Below are 25,470 nucleotides of genomic sequence, written 5' to 3' on the forward strand. Positions count from 1 at the left end.
TATTAACTTAATGCATTCACTGTGGCAGCACTTCTTGAAGTCCTGATTATTGCACATGATGAATCATCGGTGGATCACATGGGAGTTGTTCTCTTTGAAACTCCCTCAAGGTGCAGAGAGTTGGCGCCATGGCTCATCAGATCAGAAGCAACAAGTAGTTTTCCTCTCTGTTCATTTCTAGATTTCTAGCAAAGATTTTGTTTGCAGATTGCAGGAAAACCCTGCACAGCCGCACAGGGGAAGTACTGCTGTGACCCACATTGCAGCAAATTAGTTAATTACTTTTTGAGTAACTTCTACATGCCTGAGAAAAATAATGAAATAAATTTTAATGAACTAATCAGTAGCTAATTAATCGTAATTATTTTTAAAATTCCCATATAAGAACATTCATTTTAGCAAAGCAAGGATTTAGCAGAAATGCATATAATGAACCATATGTGGGAAAAGGCACTTTTGCAGGGTTTATTGGCACAGAGCGCTAAGCCGTCCTAACATGGTGAATGCACCATTCCAAGCCTAACATTCTCTCCATCGTGAGCCCACATTCACTTCATGCTGTACAACCTCTGGCTGCGCGAGCGTGCGAGCATCATTTCCAGCATCCTCTGTGGTCGACCCACTTGCACAGTTCCAGAGGACAAAAAAGTTGAACCGGTCTCTTGAGCTCAGTTTCATCTAATAGTCGAATTATGCCTGCTCTGACATACTCATCATTTTCCTTAAATATTTCAACAACTTTAGGTAATTTCCAAAACGTAATGGATAATTAGTCATCTCTAATAATGACAAGGCCTTCACTATTTAAACTATTGCACAGCTTCTGTGACTCACTGTGCGCGCTTCTTAGACAAGATGTGTTCTGAATATCAGCGTGGCAAAAGAGTCATTTAGTTGTTTATATCTCCAGGCATGCAGTGTGTTGCAACTTGCCAAGTTCTTGCTAACTTGAGCTTGAGCAAACATGGTAAGACGTCTATGCGACAAAATGTGCAAAGTTGATCCTGCCCAAGTTAGTACTTGGGCAAGATCATCGTAAATGTAAGACAGTGATCTAGAAAAGTGTCAAGTTGTTCAAACTGAAACATCCTTTTCCTAACGTTTTCCTGAGCCAGTTATTCATTGTTTAAGTCATTCTCTCCCAAAAATGTCTCCACCAGAATTTCGTCAAGGTGGAGGCGGCCCAGGCCGCGCAGTTAGTAAGGACTGTGGCCGAGCTTGAGGAAGAGAAAGAAAGGAGCGCCGAACTGAAAAAGCGGCTCGACGCGCTTGAGACGTGGGCAGCGGAGAATGTCGGGTCAGGACACCAAAGCGGTGGCAAAGACTCAGAAAGTAGGGTAGACCCTACAGGCGAAGTGGGAGGCAGGGAGCCAAAGCAAGTGGTCGCCAGCTCGCCGCCGGTGAATCGGCGTAGCTATAGTGAAGCAGCGCAACACGCCCCGAGTGAAGTGACGCTGCAGCCACAGGAAGCTGGAAAGAGCGGCACCTACCTTGAGGCCACCACGCGGAAAAAGCAGGAGCCCAGGGGACAGTGCCCTTTGTCGAGTCCGAATCACGCGGAAAAGGACACAGGGAAGAAGGGAGAGGTAGGAGAGAGTGAAAGGGTGATTATTCCTGGCAAGTCAGACATGGCTGGGTGCTCAAAAGCAATTGTGGAGAGGGTGAAAGGCGACAAAAGAGTGGCGGTAGGGACATTTCCATGGTGGACACTGAGTTCTGTCATGCAGCGAGCAAAAGAAAAGCTCACGGAAAATGCCCACATGCGCAACCTTGTCGTAGTAGCAGGTGGGCTAAATGACGTCCTAAACAGGAAAGGGCCAGGACTAGCTTAGCGCTTGGCGAAGGGGGTGGACGACTTGCGCGAGCTTTCCCCTCAAGTGCAGATCGTGGTGTGCACAGTACCGGAGGTGCCTGTGCATGACAGTCATGTACAAAGAGCCGTAATGGCTGCCAATGTGGCGATAATGAAAATGAGCCGAGAGAAGGGCTTCGAGGTTGTCGAAGTAAACAGGGAAGTGAGAAGTTGTGGTGGTTTTAAACGAGATGGGATCCACTTCAATTACAGGCTAGCACGAGAAGTGGGCTGGCGACTTGGGGTCGCGCTGTTGCTTTTTTAGGGGCCCCGCAGGTGCTCAGGAGGTCAGAGTAGGTAGTAATGAAGAAGGTCCCCTAGGGGAACATCAGAAGAGCATCGCCGTCGATAACAGAAAAAGGAGAAAAGCAAGAACAAGATCTCGCCATGCTGTTCACGCTGTTTAGGCTACATAAACATGCAGGGCGGCAGAAGAAAGGAAAAGTGGGCAGAGATTGAGGAGCAGTTACATAGAGAACAAATAGGGGTGTATGCGGTTACAGAAACGCACCTTAGAGACTCAGAAGAGCCACCAGTTATTGAGAATTATGTATGGGAAGGGTGCAACAGAACTAAGTCGGAAAGAAAGGGAGAGGGAGTCGGAATGCTCATCCATCAGGGAGCCAAATGGAAAAGAGTAAATTCACAATATCAAGAGCATCTTTGGTTATCAGGTACAATGAGTGGGAAAGAAACTTGGCTGGGAGTTACATATTTGTGGATCGGAAAAAATTGCACAGAGAAGAATAAAGATTTAGTGGAATGTATAAGCGCTGATATTAAGGGTTTCGGGAATGGTGCTGAGATTGTCCTATTAGGTGACGTGAATGCCCACATACAGGATTTAGATGGCTATACCGACAATAACGGGAAGTCAATGCTAGGCCTTTGCGAGCAACATAACCTCATGATCGTGAATACAGGGCCTAAGTGTGAAGGACAGATCACGTGGGAAGTGGGAAACCGGCAATCGACCATTGATTACTGTCTGATGACAGAAAGAATTCATGATAAGTTGAGAGAAATGGTCATCGATGAGGAAGGGTTTAGCAGCATAGGGAGTGACTATTAACGCATCATTTTGAAAATGGGATATGTAGTTGGGAAAGAGAGCAAGGATAGCACAATGGCCAGTCCAAATTTGAACACTGAACAAATAGCAATTGAAATGTAGTCACTAGAGTTGAAGAAGAACTTGGCAAGTGGCCAAGTAAGGAGTGGGAATATGGTGAGCTTCTAAGGATAATAATGACAGAAATACGGAAAGAGAAACAACATGTTCGTTGGAAAGGAAGAAAGAAACCGAAAAGCTGGTGAAACAGGGAAATACGAGAAGCGATCGCTGAACGACAGAAAGCATCTCGAGAGCACAGGCAGGCAAAGAAGGCGCAGTTGCCACAGGATGAAATAACCAGTAAATGGGAAATATACCGGGAGAAAAAGTCTATGGTTCAAATACTGGTGCAAGCAAAATTAAAAGGTGAAAGTGAACGTTGGTTGTCAGAAATACGTGAGAAAAAGAAGGCCGCACCTAGAATATTTGGAATCACATAAAATTATTAGGCAGGAAGTCAACAACAATACAACAACATATCCTAGACAAAGATGAAAACAGACTGGAAGGAGAAGCGGCAATAAATTACATCCAAAAAGTAACAGCCGAATCTTTCCAAGGCAAGGACGAGGTTGTATTTGAAGAAAAAAAGAGCATGAAAGAGACCCAAGTGAAAAAGGAGCTGGTGCTGACAAATTTAGACTGGAAGAAAGCGGAAGAGAAAATTCCTAAGCGCACAGCCACAGGGCTAGACGAGGTTCCCGTTAGGCTGATAAATGAACTGGGACCAAAAAGTAAGGAAGCTCTCGTGAAAGCAGTTGAAAAAACTTTAAAAGATAGACGAATACCAGACAGTTGGCGACAAAGTAGAATGAATTTAATTTATAAAGGTAAGGGGGAGAAAGACAGAATTCACTCGTATAGACCGTTGACCATTTAATATACAGGCTAGCAATGCAGGCAATCAAATTAATGCTTCAAGCATGGGCAGAGAATAATGGCATTTTGGGAGAGCTTCAGAATGGCTTTAGAATAGGTAGGCGTTTGGACAATAACTTGTTTGTTCTTACTCAGTGTATTGAAATATCAAAAGCAGAAAGCAGACCATTGTATGTGGCCTTTTTGGACATTACAGGAGCATACGACAACGTAGTCCGCAACATTTTGTGGGATATTCTGGAAGGGGAAGGCTTAGGTAAAGATTGTCTACAGCTTTTGAGAGAGATTTACCTAGAAAATACCGTTTGCGTGGAAGGGAAAGGGATGAGGAGCGTGGAGAAAGTTCATATCAACAAGGGACTGAGGCTGGGGTGCCCTTTATCCCCGCTGCTGTTTATGATGTACATGGTGAGGATGGAGAGGGCGCTAGAAGGAAGTAATATTGGGTTTAATCTCTCATACAAACAGGCAGGTACAGTTATAGAGCAGCAACTCCCAGGTTTATTTTATGCGGACGACATTGTGTTGCTCGCTAACAAGCAAAGTGATTTGCAACGTCTGGCTATAATCTGTGGACAGGAAGGCAACAATTTAGGTTTGAAATTTAGGGTTAGAAAATCAGGTGTTATAGTATTCAATGAAAACAGTGAACAGACAGTGGAGATACAGGGCCAAGAAATACCTCGGGTAACAGAATATAAATACCTTGGTATATGGATAAGTGAAGGAAATGGATATATGGAAACACAGGAAAAAACCATAACAGTCAAGGGGAAGAGAAATGCAGCCATAATGGAAGCACAGAGCGCTGTGGAGATACAATAGGTACGAGGTCCTCCGAGGTATGTGGAAAGGGGTAATGGTTCCAGGACTTACTTTTGGAAATGCGGTTGTTTGCTTTAAATCAGGGGGACAATCAGCACTCGACGGGAACCAAAGGTCAGTGGGTCGCCTCGCATTGGGTGCTCACGGGGAGACTACAAATGAAGCTGTGCAGGGGGATATGGGCTGGACTAGTTTTGAAGTGAGGGAAGCTCGCAGTAAAATTGAGTATGAAGAACGGCTGAGGAATATGGAAGAAAGTAAATGGGCTGGGAGAGTGTTCAGGTATCTGTACAGGCAAAACATTGATTCACAGTAGAGGAAAAGAACTAGGAAGCTTACCAGCAAGTATGCGGCCTGTAGGGTGGGCAACACAGCAACAAAGAAGGTCAAGCGGAAAGTCAGAGAGGCTGAATTAATCTCATGGGTGGCGGCAATGGAAAAGAAACCTGCCAAGAGTAACTACTTAAGAGGAAAAAACGAAATCAGGAAAGAAACCATTTATGATAACTCAAAGGGAAGCTCATTACTTTTTGAAGCGAGATTGGATGCCTTAGAACACGCACCTATAAAGCGAGATATAAGAAGGAAGAAGAAGCATGTGCTTGCTGCGGTAAAGCTAGGGAAACGACGGAGCATATTTTATTAGAATGTGAAGATGTCTACTCAGCGGTCGTTTTAGGCACCACGGGCCTCCTTGAAGCCCTTGGGTTCAGCGGGAGCAGTGGTAAAGCAAACAGATCCACAGTAGACATTAGTAAGAGGCGATTCGAGCATTGGTGGAAGAAAAGTAGGGAAACGACAAAAGACTGAGACGTACAAAAGCACAGTTCGCAATAGGGGATCAGAAAATTTGGACGTGGTAGTTCATAGTGCTTTTTTTTTTTGTTTTTTCATTGCTTAACCTAGGTAGGATATTAGGCAGCATAGTAGCAAGAGCTTGGTGGCGCAACCCACCGCCCCGTTCCAAAGGGGACGCTCATAACATCCATCCATCCATAGTATAGCACATGCCTCCAGGTCTTTGTGTTTAAAGGGTTCTGTTTAGGCAGGAGGGCTTCATGCCAATTTTTGCATCTGACATACTTTGTATATGGTATCATTTATTCACGATGCATTTTTCATCTTCAAAGTACATTTCATTAGTCATTGTCATTATCTTATTACATGTATATTTTATGCACTTTACAGCGACTATGTTTTAGACCCTTTTAAAACCCCATCACACTCGCCTCTTGTAATTCAATGCTCCACTTTGAACTGTTCTGGCGCACTTTGGCCATACTTTGCCCTTGTGCCACAAAATTTGTGGCAAGAAGACACAACAAAAAATTGCAATAGAAAAGCCAATTTCTTTAGCATTTTCTTCAAAAGCTAAGTATTCCTTTTTTTCTGTGTTGTGGCGTCTTGCCCAGACAAATGAGTTTATTTTATTTCCATTAACAAAGTTGTGTAAACGCCTAGCAAATTTTTTTACACTCAGAGTGCTGTATTTTCACCTTGTCTCAGTTGAAGACTTTTCATGCGGAAACAAAGGCATGCGCTGCAACAAATAACCTTGTTTCTTATATGTGGAGGGATTTTGTTACGTGATATAAAAATTTGAAGCCTCCCACATATTAAATACTTGAAGCCTCCCACATATTATATTCCCAAAAAAAAAGGATAATAGTAAGAAAATGAGAGAAATTAGGTGCTGCACCACAGAGTTCCAGTCATAATTTTTTCCACACACAATACATGAGGGGCACAATTTACCTTATACCTATTTACCTAATTACTTATTACTAATTACTTATACTTACCTAATATGGTTGTCATTGGCCATCTTACTGAAGTGACGCGTGAAACGCAGTCATATTGCAAATGTGTTAACCTATGCACACTCCACCTCTTGTGTCTTTTTGACACACACTAACTGACACGTGTAGTATGAGTGTTACTGACACTGATTTTTGTTTTATTTTTATAGTTTTCATTGTAGCCTTTTTTTTAATCTTGTAATGGGAACCTTCACGACAATAATGCCCTCTTGGTACATGTTAATAAATAAATAAATATACCAATCTGAAATATGCGACTAATTTATTACTTTTACAAAGCTTTTATAGACATAACAATTTCATGTATATAGTATCACGCAGGGGAAGTGCTCTAGCAGTTCACAGATGCGCGATGTAGTTTTTAGCACAGAGCATTGGGGATTATTAAGCATTGGGCTTTAATGTTTTAGCATACTGATTTTCATTCGAAGTGCTGCTTTCTGCAGTCAGAAGAATCCATCTTTAAATGCATACTGATTGAATTGGTCCAGCCTTTTGCATATTCTAGTGAAGCTTCCTCCAATGGTCTTTTGCCAGAGGTCTTTCAATAGTCGTGTCAGCCACGGTTGGACAAACATGAAATGTGTTCCTCTTGTCTGCTGCCCTGAGTCAGTCAGCCAAAAACAGGTACTCTAAATGCATAGTGGCTGAGCTTTGTATTTTTAGTTTCAGTGGATTCTGTGCGTTTTCTGAGGTTTCCTAGGGTTTACTTGCGGCATGAATAAGAAAATGCCTGGGCAAGGCAAAATAGCCCTGAAATGTTGTCGCAGACGGCCCTACCAAGCAGCGAGAATTCCATAAATGATCCTGCATAGGAGGTAATTGTTCTACAGTTGGCAACACTGTTACTAAGGCCCTGATCATTTGATAACTCACGGGGCAGCTCACTATTATTCAAAGCTAGGACGGGGGTTTTGAGAACGAAAACATACGGGGCTAAATTTGAAGACGTGGACCTTTTGTGCACAGCTTGCGGAGCCGAAATTGAGACTACAGAGCATATAGTGCCGAGATGCACAGACCTTCGTCCGACTCTGGCGGAGGGAACAGTCACAGATATGGAAGGAGCATTAGGTTTTCCCGGGGAACGAGGGCAAATAGGCGAGAAAAGAGTGGCAGTAACGAAGGGGAGGCTAGAGGATTGGGGGAGGAAGTCCAAGGAGAGATAATACCATAAATTGGGGAGCTAATGTTTTCTATACTATTTTAGATATTTATTTTGGGGGGAGGAGGGGAGTGAAAACTAGTTTAAGGAGACGGAGATATAAAGAAAAAAAATAGGAGGGGGAGCAAAAGGCTAGACGGCCCTACCAAGCAGGCTAGACGGCCCTACCAAGCAGCGAAAATTCCATAAATGATCCTGCATAGGAGGTAATTCTACAAGGAGGTAATTCTATAAGGTGTTCTACAGTTGGCAACACTGTTACTAAGGCCCTGATCATTTGATAACTCGCGGGGCAGCTCACTATTATTCAAAGCTAGGACGGGGGTTTTGAGAGCGAAAACATACAGGGCTAAATTTGAAGACGGGGACCTTTGGTGCACAGCTTGCGGAGCCGAAATGGAGACCACTGAGCATATAGTGCTGAGATGCACAGACCTTCGCCCGACCCTGGCAGAGGGTACAGTGGCAGATATGGAAGGGGCATTAGGTTTTCCCGGGGAACGAGGGCAAATAGACGAGAAAAGAGTGGCAGTAACGAAGGGGAGGCTAGAGGATTGGGGGAGGAAGTCAAGGGAGAGATAATACCATAAATTGGGGAGCTGATGTTTTCTATACTATTTTAGATATTTATTTTGGGGGGAGGAGGGGAGTGAAAACTAGTGTAAGGAAAAGAGGATATAAAAAAAAGGGGGAAAATGGGAAGCAGAAGGCTAGGTGGCGCCAGCCACCACCCGTTACAAAGGGTGTAGCCGCCATCCATCCATCCATCCATCATCGAGCGTGTTGCTAAGCTTGAAGAATGCTAAATTTTTTTAGACAGTTGAGTTTTAGAAAGGATTAAAGCAGAAGGAGCAAAAACTTGCAACTGTTGTTGGCAGTTCCCTTCTTGTCAAGTACCACAACGTGTACAGGAACACAGGGCAGATATTTTATGTGCATTCTTGTCATTGCAAGTGCAGCTGAGTAACCTTATGATAATTGTCTCAGTGTACGTACTGTTTCCAACTTGTGCAAGATCTTCACTCTGGCACAGCCAGTGTAATGCACTATTCTGGGGATCCATGGCAACATTACTCTGGCATGCACAAAGTAACAAATGGACAAAACTTGTGCAGCTGCAGAGCTTCGAATACGCCCGGCGCATCCTTGCCAGCCCTGATGTGAGTGAGCAGGAGAAGTCACTTCTCCAAGACCAGCTCCTCAGCAGCCTCGAGGTGAGTCTGATGTTTTCTTGTGTGCTTCTTGTAGCTACTGTGCTTCCACATGATGCAGAGAGTTTTGCTTGTAATATCTAACAGATCCTTTGAGCAGCCAGCATGCCCCAACTTGCATGTAACACGGTGTCTACCAACCGGGAAAACTGGGAATTCTCAGGGATTTTGAGTTGTCTGGGAAAACTCGGGGAAAACTCGGGGAACTGTGCCTCTATCAGGGAAAATTAGCTGTAATTTTATTGAAAGGGTCGAAAGTCGTGGTAATGCTGCCTCGAGTAGCAGACAGGAATCGTAATAAATCGTCTTTGACGCCCTGTCGTCGGCTGGAGGAGTTGCCAGTGTATAGTCAACGACCGACTTTCCGGATGCCCGATAATTTGGACGGCTTCGCGGCACCGCCACTTACCCCATAGAGTCAGTGTATCAGAACGTCTGAAATTTTGGACGCAAGAACCCTTCGCCGTCCGATTTTCTGGACTTTTTGCCGTGACCGCAGGTCCGAAACGGCATTATAATCAAAGCCACCACCGCTGCCTTTTTGATTACCTCGCCCCCTCGAAACGGCGCTCTCGCACGCAGATCCGCTGGCAGCCGTAGCCACCACTGCGGCAACCCTAGACCTAGCTGCTTCGACGTTCGCTGTTGAGCTTCTTGCCTTTAGGTGCCGTGTTTTTCTTTGAAAGAATTCGCTGCTTTCAACAATAACACCGACTCCGCTTTGTGGTCCTCGCGATTGGCTTAGAAGCTTGGAAAACACGGTGTGTTGCATAATTCCGGTTCCCGAAAGTCAGCTTCGCCTCTATACAGAAGTGTTGCTTGGTGAAGCATACGCAAAAGTATTGCAGTGAAGCATAACAAGCGTGGAAAGGGGCTATCGCCACGGGACACAGTATGTATTCCTTAATTATACACGTGTGCACCCGTATCTCTTGTGACAGTACGAGCACCAATATGCCTAATACGTGTACCGACAGGCCTTCAGAGCGTTTTCGAATGTGCCTGTGGTGGTTTGAGCCCCTAAGGGCAGTAAATCACATGCATTTATTTTTTCCAACCGGCCGATTTTTAGGATGTTTTCGCGACCCTTAGGGAAATCGAAAAATCTGACTTGGACTGTGCAACTGACTAAGAAGATGGGCCGTGGGGCGAACGAGTGGCGGAAGGAGGACAAGAAAGAAAGGACTTAAGCATTGAGGAATGAACGTGAAGGGAAGCGTGCTGCCGCTGTTTTGAAGGAGCTTGAGCTCAAAAAACAAAATGTAGGCTGATGCCGAGATGCAAGTGTCCCTCATCTAAACAAAAATAAACTCTTTGAAGCAGACTGTGAAACATGTCAATGAGGCGTCGTGCACGGGCGGAGAGTATGTCAGGACGGTTGAGATTGACTTACGAGCTGTTGAGAGAGAATCTCAATTGTGACAAAGTTCGAGCCTCATACCACTGAGCTTGCTATCAGTTGATAGAAATAGTTCATATTCGAAAATATTTGCTTCTGTATGCATCTCCTTTTTATTCGTATTTGAGGATGTCCGACTCCATGTGCAATTTTTTTCTATGACATTTTATATCCTGTGTATATTACTAACCCCCTCCCCCCCTTCTATTTCATTTTCCATAACATATAAACACTACTTCTTAGTATTCAAATTGGATTAGGTTGGTTTTTTTAAATTTTTTTTTTGATATGCTTACTAGAGAGTGACAGCATCGGGCGATATGGTTTCATCCCGTATTGACATAAAACATAGTTCTTCATCACTCGGGGAATTTTGCAGTGACACTCAGGGAAAACCTGGAAAACTCGGGGAATTTGGAAATGTCAACTTGGTAGACACCCTGATGAAAAGCCTGCACCCTAAGAGCAGAGTGCATATTTCTGACAACAGTGATGTGACAATGTCTTTCCACGGTGGGGCACAGTGCAGTTTTACAATTTGTTGCTGCAGCAACGGTGAGGGTTTATTGGGTTGGCTTGGCCCACAGTCCTGAAGATCAGGCACATTATTTTTAGAACTTGAAATATAAAAGTGAAAGCCATAAAAATTGTTCAGGACATGCACTTACTAGATGACATCATCATCATTGTGCGGGTACCTAAGAGGTGTTACTCGTTTATTGACAGGGAGTGTGATGACATTAATATGCAGGTTGTAATCATCATCATCAGCCTTTTTTATGTCCACTGCAGGGCGAAGGCCTCTCCCTGCGATCTCCAATTACCCATGTCCTGCGACAACCGATTCCAACTAGCGCCTGCGAATTTCTTAATTTCATCACCCCACCTAGTCTTCTGCCGTCCTCGACTGCGCTTCCCTTCTCTTGGCACCCATTCTGTAACCCTAATGGTCCACTGGTTATCTAACCTACGCATTACCTGACCTGCCCAGCTCCATTTCTTTCTCTTAATGTCAGTTAGAATATCTGCTTTCCCTGTTTGCTCTCTCATCCACACCACTCTCTTTCTGCATCTTAACTTTATGCCTAGCAGTCTTCGTTCCATCGCCCTTTGTGCGATCCTTAACTTGTTCTCAAGCTTCTTTGCCAAATCTCCAAGTCTCTGCCCCATATGTCAGCACCGGTAAAATGCACTGATTGTACACCTTCTTTTTCAATGATAATGGTAAGCTTCCAATCAGGAGCTGACAATGTCTGCCGTATGTGATCCAACCCATTCTTATTCTACTGTGAATTTTCTTCTCATGATCAGGGTGCCCTGTTATTAATTGACCTAGGTAAACATACTCCTTCACAGTCTCTAGAGGCTGACTGGCAATCCTGAACTCTTGTTCCTTTGCCCAGCTATTCATCATTATTTTTGTCATCTGCATATTAATCTTCAACACCACTCTTACACTTTCTCTGTTAAGGTCCTCAATCATTTGTTGTAACTCGTCGGCATTGTTGCTGAATAGAACAATGTCATTGGCAAACCGAAGGTTGCTGAGATATTCGCCGTTGATCCTTACTCCTAAGCCTTCCCAGTTTAATCACTTGAATACTTCTTCCAAGCACGCAGTGAATAAATAGCATTGGAGCGATTGTGTCTCCCTGTCTGACTCCTTTCTTTATAGTTATCTTCCTGCTTTTCTTGTGTAAAATTAAGGTAGCTGTAGAACCTCTGTAGATATTTTCCAAGGTATTTACGTAAGCGTTCTGTACTCCTTGATTACGTAATGCCTCTATGACTGCTGGTACTGAGTCAAATACCTTTTCATAATCTGTGAAAACCATATAGAGAGGCTTATTGTACTCTGTAGATTTGTTGATAACCTGATTAATGGCATGGATGTGATCCATTGTAGAGTATCCCTTCCTGAAACCAGCCTGTTTCCTTGTTTGACTAAAGTCCAGTGTTGCCCTTATTCTGTTGGAGATTATTTAGTTAAATATTTTCTATAATATACTGGGAGTTAGCTAATGGGCCTATAACTTTTCAATTCTTTAACGTCTCCCTTTTTGTGGATTAGTATAATGTTGGCATTCTTCCAGGTCTCTGGTACCCTTGAAGTTGATAGGCAGTTCGTATAAAGGACCGCTAGTTTTTCAAGCATTATGTCTCCATCTTCTGCCAACATTGACTGGTAGTCCATCTTCTCCTGCAGCTTTTCCCCGTTTCATGTCTTGCAAGCCCTTCTAACTTCATCGCTAGTTATTGAATGAGCCTCTCTAACGTGTTCATTATTACTTTGAATGGAGGTATGGGTGTTAAATGTTGCAAGGGTCAGTTTCCATTGGCGGCGTGTCCGGACTCAGAGATTCTTAGCACCCTCTGCTGCGTTGCAGGTCTGACCGCCGCCTTGGTCAGCTGCTGTTTACTGAGGGCCGTTGGGTAATTGAGTGAGTCATTCGGGTGGGAGTGGCCGAATACTACACCAGGGAGGCCAATTCCTGTTCTGGTGAGGGAGTGTCTTGTTGAAGCTTAGTGGGTCTTCCTAATTTGGTTGTACCTGGATTAGTATAGCCCCACTTGCTCTCGGCGTTTTTTCTGGTGTCAGGTGCCACTCCAAGCCTGAAGATGTAGTGTACTGGAGGAGGTGAGTTTGAGTTTCCCACCTTCAAAGAAAAAAAAAAAAGAAACCCTGAAATTTACAATATAGTTGGGTTTTGCACGAAGCTTTGATGATGACCATTGGTGACAGGTATATAGAACTTAACTGCAGGAGAGCAAATTTCTGGTTACAGTGCGTGTACTTATGACAAAGACTGCTTGCCAGCAGGCTGGTGTGGTCACATAATTCTTAAACAGTGCATGGAATGCAGCACCATGGAGTGCTAAATTGTCAACTGAAGCGTACTTAAAAAAAGAAAATGACCTGTTGTACATGCCAGCAAACGAAAAAGCAGCTATCGGCAAATATTCACATTTTTAAATACAAATTGCATACTACTCACTCACTATTCGTATACGAAGAGGGACTATTTGGTATTTTGTAATGTTCGAGACTAACCAAATATGTCGCAACAACCAACTGTTGAAGTCTGGTTACTGTTGAGATCTTCATCTGCCAAACAAAGTATCGCAAATTAATCAGAAGTGTGTCAATGACAAATGTTTTCGAAGCAATGCAGAAACAAAATGGGTAACATAAGTTTTCTTTTTCGTATCGTGCTGAAAGCCTAAATGGCAATCTCTGGTCTCTCGTTTAGTTTTCTTAGCAGTCTAGCGATGTAACAGGTTATCCTACAACCAGTGATGTTTCTCTTGCAATGGATCGTTTTTTACACGTAACTACGGCACGCAAATCCTTCAGCAGCTTTTTTTCTTCTTTTCTTTCTCCACAACCTCTCTGATCTTTTTCTTGGCAGCCATTCATTTTGCATTTTTGGAAAACTAGTCATACAGCAGCCATTTTTTATTTTAGAGCTTGTTTGCAACCAGGCTTTTATGTTGTTCAGAAGCTACTCATGCAGTTTTTGAATGGCAATTAGGGATCTTGTATTTGGAACTTAGCCTTTGTTCCCCGGAACTGATCCTTTGTCCCTGATAGCTGTCATTTGTGGACAGTCAATACAGGCATGGGACCAAATTTTATTGAAATAAATATTCCAGCTGTAACTATATGCATCTGCACTTGACTATTCAATATTCGATTCAATATAGATGCTTACTATTCGTATTCAATTCGTATTTAAAAATGTTGATATTTGCCCTTGTCTACGAACAAGGCAACATATTCAAAGCAAGGGCTAATCAAAAATCAATAAATCATTGTCATCAAGATTAGAGGGGGCTGCTGCTTCTCAATTGTATGCTATTTTGCAAACAATTTATGTATGAAATAACAATATGAAATGTGTCGGGATAAGGGGGAGGGAGATGCCAACGGCACTTTGCCTTGACACACCGAGTCCCACGGTCATCGCATTTCTGCCTAACAACCATGGTCCGGTACAAGCTCGAGGAAACAATACATGACATCCACGTGTACACTCGGAAAGCATTTATTACGATTGCAACTAAAAATTCGAGCAGGCCAGCTAGCTATAATTGACATCACTGAGGGTTCCCTCGAAGGGAATGATATGCTAGGTTCCCTCGAAGAGAATGATATGCTAGGTAAAGAAGGGCTTCCAGACTTACCAGCTGGTAATACAGGCCGCCGCTGCGATTACCAGGGCAAAAACGCAGTTGACTAACCACATGCGGGAAAATGGGAGTGACGGCGGAGACTTCCATATTCACCGCTTGCTGGTGACCAAAGAGACTCGGGCGCAGTCAGATGGATCTTGCGTGACGTACCTGGTGGCACTGATAGTGCTTGCAATTCCCGTACGCCACCCGCAAAAGGAAGGTCTCCCCTCTACCCAACCTGCTTGGCGCACATGCGACAATCATGGGACCCCCACAAGGGTAATTTTGGATGACTCCCATAACTATATCAGAGCTATATGTTCACTGGAAAAAGAAAGCATGGCATAATGTGATTGTAGAGGTCGCCACCTGTGGCCATAAGGTAGCGTTACAATCTGAAAGGACCTTGTATATAAGGGGCTTTGGGGAGTGTGAATAAACATTGTTTTGGTTTCCGCCTTGCCGGTGGTCTGCCTCATCCCTCGGCTCCTGAGCTGAACATGGTGTCAGAAGTGGGATCCAGCTGTTAATGCTGACATGCGTGACACGGAACCCTCCTGCGCCGAGACCACCGAACCAAAAGTGCACATCATTCACGCTGGCGCATCTGGTCTGCACCCACCAGAGAACTTCACATTTTCGAACCCAGGAGAATAGCCAACGTGGATTTCGACGTTCAAGGATTACGCTTTCGTTGCCGGCCTCCACAGTGCCAGCGACGAGGTCCAGGTACGGAGAATTCTTTACTGTATGGGACCGCAAGCCAGGACCATTCTTTCGTCCTTGGGGGTGGGTGTCAACACCAGAGGCACTTTCTTTCACTGCCGTCAAAGAAAAGTTAGATTCGCACTTTGTGCATTCAGTAAATGAGATATACAAAAGGCATCATATTCACTACCACACTCGGCAGCCAGGTGAATCTGTGGATGACTTTTTTTCAGCATTATGCAACCTGGTAAAGCGCTGTAGCTATAACAGCCAGCTCATCGAGGACCGCCTTGTTTGCGACAGATTCGTAATAGGCATACGTGACGAGAAACTGTCTGACCAATTGTGCCGGTGTGCAAAACTTACCACTGAGGAAGCACTGTGCCAAGTCCGCATACACGAGGATGCAGAAAACGAGCGGTTATCACGCGCTAGATTGACTATGGATAATGCTCTTGCTGAAACGCTAAATATTGACTCGGCTCGACAAAATGATACGCCCACCCTTTCACCACATTTCCGTGACCAGTCCGAGCACCCGGCTAGGTGATCATGTGGCTTTTGTGGACAACAGCGTCACTCTCGAAAAGACTGCCCAGCCAGAAAATCAGTTTGCCACTACTGTAGAAAGCAAGGACATTTTGCTGAAATGTGCGTGAAGAACAGGAATGAGCTACTGGGTTCCATCGAACTTCACAATGTGCAATCACGAGGAGCAAGGTACATAGACATACTAGTGAATGGGCACCCAGCCAAGTTTAAGATAGGCTCTGGCGCTGAAGTCTCTATTCTCTCGCTATCTTTCCCAGATCGACTGCAGTTGCTGGATGATGTTGAAATATAAGTTTTGGGCCTTGGTGAACAGAGTCTGCACATTCTTGGTACCTTTAAAGCAACCTTACAGTGGGGTGATAGGTCCACAGTGCAGACCTTGTACGTGGTTGAACGTCGGCGTACTCACCTGCTTGGGCTCCCTGCAATTAAAGCCCTTGGTGGTGTTTACTTACTGGATTCTGCGGAGTGCGTTCATTCCCCCATAGCCAGGATTTTCCAAGGGTTGAGAAAATTTCGGCAAGCCGAATATCGCATTCGCGTTAAACCCAGCGCTCGCCCATTTTCCTTGAGCTCCCCAAGGTGGATTCCAATTCCTTTAAATGACATTGTCAAGAAAGAGCTAGACGACCTGGAGTCACAGGACGTCATAAGGAAGGTAGAGACACCAACTGAATGGTGCTTCGGGCTTGTAGTCATGCCCAAATCCTTGGGCAGCTACAGAATCTGTGTCGATCTGACGAAGCTGAACGAAGTCATCAAAAGGGAGTGCTTCATCTTGCCGACAGTGGAACAGATCCTTGGCCAGTTGGGTGGAGCGCGAGTATTCTCCAAGTTGGATGCGCGGTGTAGTTTCCGTCAGCTGAAACTGAGAGCCGACAGCCAGGAATTCACGACATTTATAAGGCCGTTTGGCTGGTACTGTTACAAGAGACTCCCTTTTGGATATAGCCACAGCACCAGAGTATTTCCAGCAGTTAATTTCGAGGGTTCTTGAGCGCTTGCCTGGGATCATAATCCTGATTGACGACATTCTAATCTTCAGCAAAGGTCGTCAAGAGCACTGCAGTCCTAGCTCGCTTTGAGGAGGAGGGTGTCACTTTTAACCAAAATATGTGGGCATTTTGGATCAGCTCTGTCAAGTTCCTTGGAGTAGTGATTGGAGTGGACGGGTTCTCGCCAGACCCAGACAAGGTGAAGGCTGTCAGAGATGTGCTGTCACCGACCGACGTCAGCGGAGTACGATGATTGCTGGGAATGACCAATCACATTGCATGGTTTATACCTCACTTATTTGACATTACAGAGCCCATTCGTTCCCTCCTAAACAAGAACAGCACGTGGACTTGAGGTCCCAGTCAAGAAAAGGCCTTCTCACGCCTCAAGTTTCTGTTGAGCTCCGGCACGTGCATGGCAAAATATGATTCTTGCTACCACACTGTAGTATCCGCGGATGCTAGCTCCTACAGTCTGGGAGCTGTACTGCTACAGGACCAGCCTTAAAGTACTCAACAGGCTGTAGTGTATGCTTCAAACGTGCTTACTCCGACGGAAGCACGTTATAGTCAAACAGAAAAGAAAGGTCTCGCGGTGACTTGGGCCATTTCACGGTACGACGAGTTCCTTTTTGGCCTAAGCTTCAAGGTAGAGACAGATCACCTTTCTTTGGTCACCCTTTTGGTTAACAAGGACCTAGAACTCGTGCCACCTCGCATACAACGAATATGGATAAAACTGATGTGATATCAGTACGTGGTGAAATATATGCCTGGAAAGCACTTAGCTACGGTGGACACTGTCACAAGCTGCCTCTGATTTGCCAGTTACTCGCATGGTAGACACCCTTGAGTTGTTTGTCAGTGAAGTGTTCAAGGAATTACCGCCTCTTGTAGCAAGACGGCTAGAAAATGCCCGCATACACCAAGCCCAAGATAGAGTCTGCTCTGTGGTCATGACGTATTGCATGAAAGGATGGCTAGAAAAAAATGGCGTGGCTCTGCAGATTATTCTATTTTGGAAGTAGAGGGACAGATTGAGCATATACGACGGCATCCTTCTGCTGGACCGACGACTTGTCATTCCGTCAGCCTTGTGCGAGGACATCCTCGCCCTCTTACATGAAGGGCATCATGGAGTGCACTGCTGGCAAGAACAGGCCAGGAAGTCTCTTTGGTGGCCTAACTGTAACATGCATCTTGAGCATATGGGGACCCAATGTTCCATATGTATGCGCCGAGACTCGAGTGCAGCATTCCAAGCCTGTGTTGTCCATGGTGACATCCGACAGACCATGGCAGCATCTTGGCATCGATCTGTTTCAACTTAGAAGGCACAATTACGTCCTGATTGTTGATTATTATTCCAGGTTTCCTTAAGTAGTCTCCATGGGGTCCACCACGGCACAAGCAGTCATCTCGGCAATCAAGAGCTGTATGGCCCGTTTTTGCATACTGCACATAGTCTGGACCGACAACAGACCACAGTTTGTGTCCAACAAGTTCGCCGAGTTTGCACGGTCATACGGCTTCCATCACGAGACCAGCAGCCCGAGGTACCCTCAGAGCAATGGAGAGGCACAGCGCATGGTGCGCACAGTCAAAGACTTGCTCTTCAAAGGTCTTGATCCCTACCTTGCCTTACTGTCGTACCGTGACATGCCCGGTCCCAACGGCATTTCCCTGGCTCAAGCCCTGATGGGAAGGAAATGACAAACTTGCCTCCCGAAACTACCGGAACAACTGGTGCTGTCGTTACCATGCCACATGAGTTTCAAGGAAAAGGACTTCTGGAACAAGGCACGGCAAGCGATGAACTGCAATCGCCGTCATGCTTCGATCCAATTGGCCCCTCTGAGTCCTAAAGACTATGTATGGGTCACAGACACGCTGCATCGGTGAAGTACTCTCACAGGCTCAGCATCCACGGTCCTACCTTGTTCAGACCCCCAAAGGCATCCTTCAGCGTAATGGTCGACACCTGATACTTCATTCATCGGAAGTGACCCCAGCTCAAGTGGCAGGTTCTCCACCTGTCCCTCCCGAGATCATGCAGCCTGCAGCACCTCAAGAAGATTCTATGCAGCCAGAAGTAACGCCACAGGAAACGGTGACACAGACTCGCTGTAGTCGTATAGTGAGACCACCGCGACGGTTGGACTTGTAGGCAGCTGTCCCGTAAAAGGTGAAAAGGAGGGATGTAGAGGGTGCCACCTATGGCCATGATGTGGCGCTACAATCTGAAAGGACCTTGTATATAAGGGGCTTTGGGGAGTGGGAATAAACATTGTTTTGGTTTCTGCCTTTTCGGTAGGCCGTCTCATCCCTCGGCTCCTGTGCTGAACGGGGTCTTTAACAAATGTGTTAGATGTTCAAATCAAAGCTGTGATTTAAATTTTGCCAGATTTCCAGTTGTGTAAGTCTAATAAAAATATGGATGATTTATTAATGTCCACAGTGTGCCTAGTCATCATTGCTGGCCTTGAGCCCACTGAAAAACTGTGCTAAGTCTGAATGAACAAAAATGGGACAGGGGCTGTGATCTCTGCATAAAGGTTTCAACAGCCAAAAGCCAGTCGTAGCACTGTGCAGCCGTGAAAATGCTGCGGCAGCATTGTGCTCCAGCAGAGTCAGTGGTCGCAGAGTAATGCTACTTTTATTCTTGAAAGCATCAAGTGAAAGCATCACACAGTTGACATGGGAGCCCATTTGGAAGCTTCTTAGAAGAGGCTTTGAGCCACTGCTGCTCTTTGAACAGTCACTGCCGCCTTTTCTTGCACCGCAATCACACTACTGCCAGCTCCACAGACATGCACTGTAAGCAGCACTGTAACAATGTGCCCCGCAATTGTAAATAAATGTCAGAGCCCCAAATTCTGGGCACCAAAGATCTGTAGTCACGTCAAGAGATATTACTTTGAGCACATTTCTTTTTGTGTTAAATGCTATTGTGTTTACTAGTGTGTTGTGTGTTGCCATGTGCTATCATTGTTTTCTTTCTATTTGAGCGTGTTTTTCAAGTTGAGTGCTGTTTTACTTATATTTAAAGGAGAAGAAAGGGGGTTAACCGAGGAGCCCAATTTTTATTAGTCATATCATAAGAAGCCAACAAACACTGACACCAAGGACGACATAGGGGAAATTACTTGTGCTTAATAAATGAAATTAAGAAACGATAAAAAAAAATGGAAATGAAAGCAGATGAAAAAACAACTTGCCGTAGGTGGGGAACGATCCCACAACCTTCGCATTTCACATGCGATGCTCTACCAATTGAGCTACCACGGCGCCGTTTCCCCATCCACTTTCTTAGGTGTTTGTTTCCTAGCAGAACCCTGGGAGTCTTAGCCAGTGCCATCACTCACAGACCTTGGAGGCGGACGTGGAACGTCCATTCTGCCACAGGTGTCACGAGGACGTGATCTTTCTGGGTGAAGGCAACTGGTCAATAAACCTACGCATGCTACCTGAAGGCATCAATGTTGCCGGATTCGAGACCCTCGTTATGTAATAAACGAGAAGAAAGGGGGTTAACCGAGGGGCCCGATTTTTATTAGTCATATCATAAGAAGCCAGCAAACACTGACGCCAAGGACGACATAGGAGAAATTACTTGTGCTTAATAAATGAAATAAAGAAACGATAAATTAATCGAAATGAAAGCGGATGAAAAAACAACTTGCCACAGGTGTGGAACGATCCCACAAGCTTCGCATTTCACATGCGATGCTCTACCAATTGAGCTACCACGACGCTGTTTCCTATCCACTTTCTTGGGTATTTATGTTTCCTAGCAGAACCCTGGGAGTGTAGCCAGCGCCACCACTCACAAACCTTCGCGGCGGATGTGGAACGTCCTTTCTGCTGCAGGCGTTGTGAGAATGTGATCTTTATGGATGAAGGCAACTGGTCAATAAACCCACACATGCTACCTGAAGTCATCAATATTGCCAGATTCGAAACCCTCGTTATGTAATAAACGAGAACAAAGGAAGTTAATCTAGGGGCCCGATTTTTATTAGTCATATCATAAGAAGCCAACAAACACGGACACCAAGGACAACATAGGGGAAATTACTTGTGCTGTAAGGAAGAAGTGCGCCGGTGCAGAGCTCCGCAGCCCGATCGCCAGTGCTCCTGAAGTGGGGCTCGGGCTAGACGCTGTTCCTGGCGTGACTGGCTAAGCCTACGCTGTTGCGTCTTCTCATCCGCGTCCATCGTGCCGTCCACAGCCGTGCCGGACTTCTTTGCCATAGTGCCTAATAAATGACATAAAGAAACGATAAATTAATGGAAATGAAAGTGGATGAAAAAACAACTTGCTGCAGGTGGGGAACGATCCCACAACAGGTAGGGTCGTTCCCCACCTGCGGCAAGTTGTTTTTTCATCCACTTTCATTTCCATTAATTTATCGTGTCTTTATGTCATTTATTAGGCACAAGTAATTTTCCCTATGTTGTCCTTGGTTTCAGTGTTTGTTGGCTTCTTATGTTATTTTTAAAGGGACACTGAAGGCAAATATTAAGCCGAGGTTGGGTGGCGGGAGATTAGAATTTCAAAAAAGGTATTCGGACCCTTCAGGTGCAATTTTCTCGTAAAGTAAGTCTTTTCTTGGTACGAAACAAGCGTTGCGAGGTTTCTGGAATGGTATTGAAACAGTCCACGTCGCCTTAGTAATTGCCTTTAGTGTGGCTTCAATTTAGTATCGTAAATGGGCAGATTACAGCTGGATTTGGCAGTGGAGGTTTGTATGCCAAGACATTCTATAGTTGAATGAGGTTGATAGTTTTATTATTGCTGTGGTTATAATTGGTCAGCATTTTCATTTGTATTTGGTGTTCCATCTGCTGCACAGAATGTCTTCTTGTCCGCGTCCTTCGTGTCGTCCACAACCGTGTCGGACTTCTTTACCATAATTGGTGGAGGTTTGCTGGGTCTCCTGCAATCCTGGAATTGCGCAGCCGGACTCTCCCTGCCATCATGACCACCGACAGCGCCACGAGCTTCCCACCACCTGCTCCCCAGTCTACCGTCTGCCCCGGAACATTCCGCCAGTGGGACCCTCCTATCTTTAGCGGCACTGACGACCACGACATTGATGACTGGCTCTCCTCATACGAACGCGTCAGTCGGAACAACAAATGGGATGACATCACGAAATTGACCACCGTCCCTTTCTACCTCACCGGAATTGCCCACTTGTGGTTTCGGAACCACGAAAGCGAAGTCCCAAGCTGGACGGTGTTCAAGACAAAGTTCAGCGAGGTTTTCGGCCGCCCTGCTGTACAAAAGCTTCGTGCCGAGCAGCGTCTGCAGTCGCGCTCTCAGCAGCCTGGTGAGAACTTTACCAGCTACATTGAAGATGTCATCGATCTCTGTAAACGCGTCGATGCATCCATGACTGAGGGCAATAAAATAAAGCATATCATGAAGGGTATCGACGAGGACGCGTTTCAGATGCTCATTTCCAAGAGCCCCTCTACTGTTGCCCAAGTTATTGAACTGTGCCAAAGCTATGATGAGCTCCGCCGTCAACGCCTCCTCACTCGCCGTCCTGTTCCCCATCAGGAATCGTTGTCCGGCTTGACCTCTCCTTTTCCAGATGCCACCCTCCTCTCGCAAATCAAGGCTTTCGTCCGGGAAGAAGTTGCTCGCCAGCTCTCCCTGATCTCCAACCCACCGGAGTCCAGTTCGTCTCTTAGTCCGACCCTACGACACGTTATAGAAGAACAAGTGTCCGAGGTCCTTCCTCTGGAACGGGCGCCTCAACTCACCGCCCCATTGACTTACGCCGACGCCGTCGTACGACCACGACCACCGACCTTCCGGGCTTCGCCTCCAATGCCTAGTCCTGTTTTTACCCCGCACCTCCACCAATTATGGTAAAGAAGTCCGACACGGTTGTGGACGACACGAAGGACGCGGACAAGAAGACGCAACAGCGTAGGCTTAGCCAGTCAAAACCAGGAACAGCGTCTAGCCCGAGCCCCACTTCAGTAGCGCTGGCGATCCGGCTGCGGAGCTCGGCACGGCGCACTTCTTCTTCCTTACACTGCATAAAATTTTAGGCAAATAGACGAAAATTTTTGCCTAATATCATGCCTGTACTGCTATTGTCACATAGTAAGGGGTTGGAACCCTGTCAAGCTGATTCCTAGTTCCGACTAGCCCTCTTATTGAAAGGGGGAACTAAAATGCGGCAAAACCTATCTCACGATGACTGTCAACAGTAATGCATTAACGTTGCATCAGTATTGGAACGCATACTTGTTTATCTTTATCGGGCGACCACATTTCACCACCTAACAAATGTTATCGCACAGCGCAGGATGCGCCTGCATGTATCGGACGAAGTTTCTGGAATGTTGTCGATGGTTCCATCCACTGTCTGTCACCGAACCTTGTGTTATCCGATTGCATGTATGCGCGATGCAAATAGTGTAGAACTTTGTGGAAAACACGCGGGTCTCAAAGATTACTCTGGAACATTCGACGACTGATGTAGAAAAGTCAACACGATTGACCTGCTGATCAGATTTTCGATGATCCCCGACTGTGTTCACTGCTTCCGTTGAGCTTTGAGTGTAGCCTGTTCTTGTGGGCACAGGTTCGGCCAATAAAGTTTGTTTCGCCAAACACAGTTTTGTTGCTGTGTCCTCGACCGTCACTACCACGTGCCATCTGGTGGAGGTGCTAGTTCGTACATGTACCGGATGCCCTTGACAAGCCCTGTCTTTCTAGTCCAGTCCCGGACCACAAAGACAACACCAACATCATCCCGGAATATCGAGCAAGCCACCGACTGCAACAACAGCTTCCCCCAGAGCAGGGACTTTTGCCTGAGAAGATCAAGAAGAGCGGGGCCAAGACAACACCAATGGCTGCCCCAGCGTCCCCCATTCTGCTGAAACAACTTCGGGACCCACCATCTTTTCATGGATCATCGACCGAAGACCCAGAATCCTGGCTAGAGACCTACGAACGAATAGCATCTTTCAATAACTGGGACTCCGAAGACAAGCTGCGGCATGTATACTTCGCCTTAGAAGATGCCGCTAGAACCTGGTTCGAGAACGAAGAGTTGACCCTGGCAACATGGGACCTATTCCGTAGCGGCTTCTTGGGGACTTTTACGTGCGTGGTGCACAAGAAAATGGCTCAAGCTATGCTAGAAGCCCGAGTACAATTACCCAACGAAACCATAGCGATCTTCACTGAGAAGATGATGCACCTGTTCCGCCACAATGACCCAGATATGCCTGAGGAGATGAAAATTTGGTTCCTGATGCGTGGGATAAAACATGAGCTCTTCGCCGGATTGATATGAAACCCTCCCAGGACTGTTGCTGAATTTGTTTCTGAAGCAACAACCATTGAGAAGACGCTCAATATGCGAACAAGGCAGTATAATCGCCGAAACTACACCGATGTTCAATCACTCGCCAGTGAAGTCATGCAAGAGACCGTCAGAGCGATCGCTCGTGAGGAACTGCAGCTCTTCCCTAGGTCGCAGCCTCAAGTGGCCTCAGTCACTGATATCGTCAAAGAGGAGGTTCAGCGATCACTTGGGGTTACTGAAGTGCAACCGTCATCGCCACAGCCCCCAGCTGGAAACGATCACCTACGCCGCCGTCGCCCGCCGTCAAGGTCCCCCTGCGTGATCACGCCAGGGCCCTGTAACGCCACAATTCCGTCATCCACAGCCGCCAGCACGCCCACCCGTCGCCCAGTGCAGCTACGTGAGGAGACGGACATTTGGCGAGCTCCTGACCACCGTCCGCTCTGCTACCACTGCGGAGACGCGGGTCACGTCTACTGACGATGCCCATACCGGAAGATGGGACTGCGAGGGTTCGCTGTTAACGCGGCATGACCACAGCTTGGCAAACGGCCTCGCAATAGCGCTGACTACCTCACCGCTACTCAGTGGAGCCCTCGACGACCGTCCCGTGTGCCGTCACCAGGCACATGTCGCCACAATAACGACCATACACTGGCCCAGCCCGAGGCCGGTCTGTGAGCCCATACCCAGAAAACTAAAAGCAGCAACCGATGGAGGTGCGGTTGCTGTTTGTCGTACTGATGAAGATCCTCCGCCGTCGACGAAGATGCCGAAAATACGATCTCGACGATATATCAATGAGACACCGCCATTCCTACGAAGCCATATAGTAAAGAATACACCAACGAAAGACGACTTGACGACGTGACGTTCCAGCTTCAGTTCAACACAATGCAGCCGTGATCTGACGCCAAGGACTAATTGCAACGCAAGACAAAGAACCACCGATCCCGACATGCTTCTCAACGGCCATGCAGTCGCCGCCTTAGTGGACACAAGAGTGGACACTCCATCATAAGTGGACCCATCGCTGCCCAGTTCAAGAAGGTTGAGACTGCATGGGAAGGCCCTCAAATTCAGACTGCTGGAGGACACCTAATTACGTCGAATAAAATCTGCACCACAAGAATTACAGTTCAAGACCAGACCTACCCTGCCACCTTTGTTATCCTCCAACAGTGTTCACAAGACGTCATTATCGGCATGGACTTCCTGAACCAACACGGTGCAATCATCGACCTGAAGTCGAAGTCAGTAATGCTGTAGGAAGATCAAGCGATACCGCCAGAGAGCTGTCATAGTCACCACGCCTTCAGTGTGCTCGAAGATCAAGTCAGCGTCCCGTCCCGCCCCGCTCCAGCATTGTCATTTCCATCAAACACCTGCTGATGTAGAAGGCGTCATCGAGGGAGACCAACGTTTACTACTTGA

The 25,470-nt window shown here is 46.1% G+C and overlaps 1 protein-coding gene, 1 non-coding gene and 2 pseudogenes across 12 annotated transcripts in view; 2 read left to right on the forward strand and 2 right to left on the reverse strand.

Annotated features, from left to right (window-relative positions):
* Positions 1-25,470, forward strand: part of Vps8 (vacuolar protein sorting 8) — a 947,651-nt gene that overhangs the window by 654,593 nt on the left and 267,588 nt on the right. For all 11 annotated transcript variants that reach the window (XR_012825005.1, XM_075677146.1, XM_075677136.1 and 8 more), the window contains one exon: positions 8,771-8,869. Coding sequence is in view for 10 of the 11 variants with exons in the window: in XM_075677146.1 (XP_075533261.1) it covers positions 8,771-8,869 (99 nt within the window). In the remaining variant the exon portion in view is untranslated. The remainder of the gene's footprint in view (positions 1-8,770; positions 8,870-25,470) is intronic.
* Positions 16,780-18,923, forward strand: LOC142565937 (uncharacterized; annotated as a pseudogene).
* TRNAS-UGA (transfer RNA serine (anticodon UGA)) lies at positions 19,912-19,984 on the reverse strand. The gene has a single exon. It is a non-coding gene; the product is annotated as a tRNA-Ser (tRNA).
* The window catches only part of LOC142566180 (uncharacterized), a 30,580-nt pseudogene continuing 29,726 nt past the window's right edge, over positions 24,617-25,470 (reverse strand).

Source organism: Dermacentor variabilis, unplaced genomic scaffold (assembly GCF_050947875.1).
Source record: "Dermacentor variabilis isolate Ectoservices unplaced genomic scaffold, ASM5094787v1 scaffold_12, whole genome shotgun sequence".
NCBI classification, from domain to species: Eukaryota; Metazoa; Arthropoda; class Arachnida; order Ixodida; family Ixodidae; genus Dermacentor; species Dermacentor variabilis.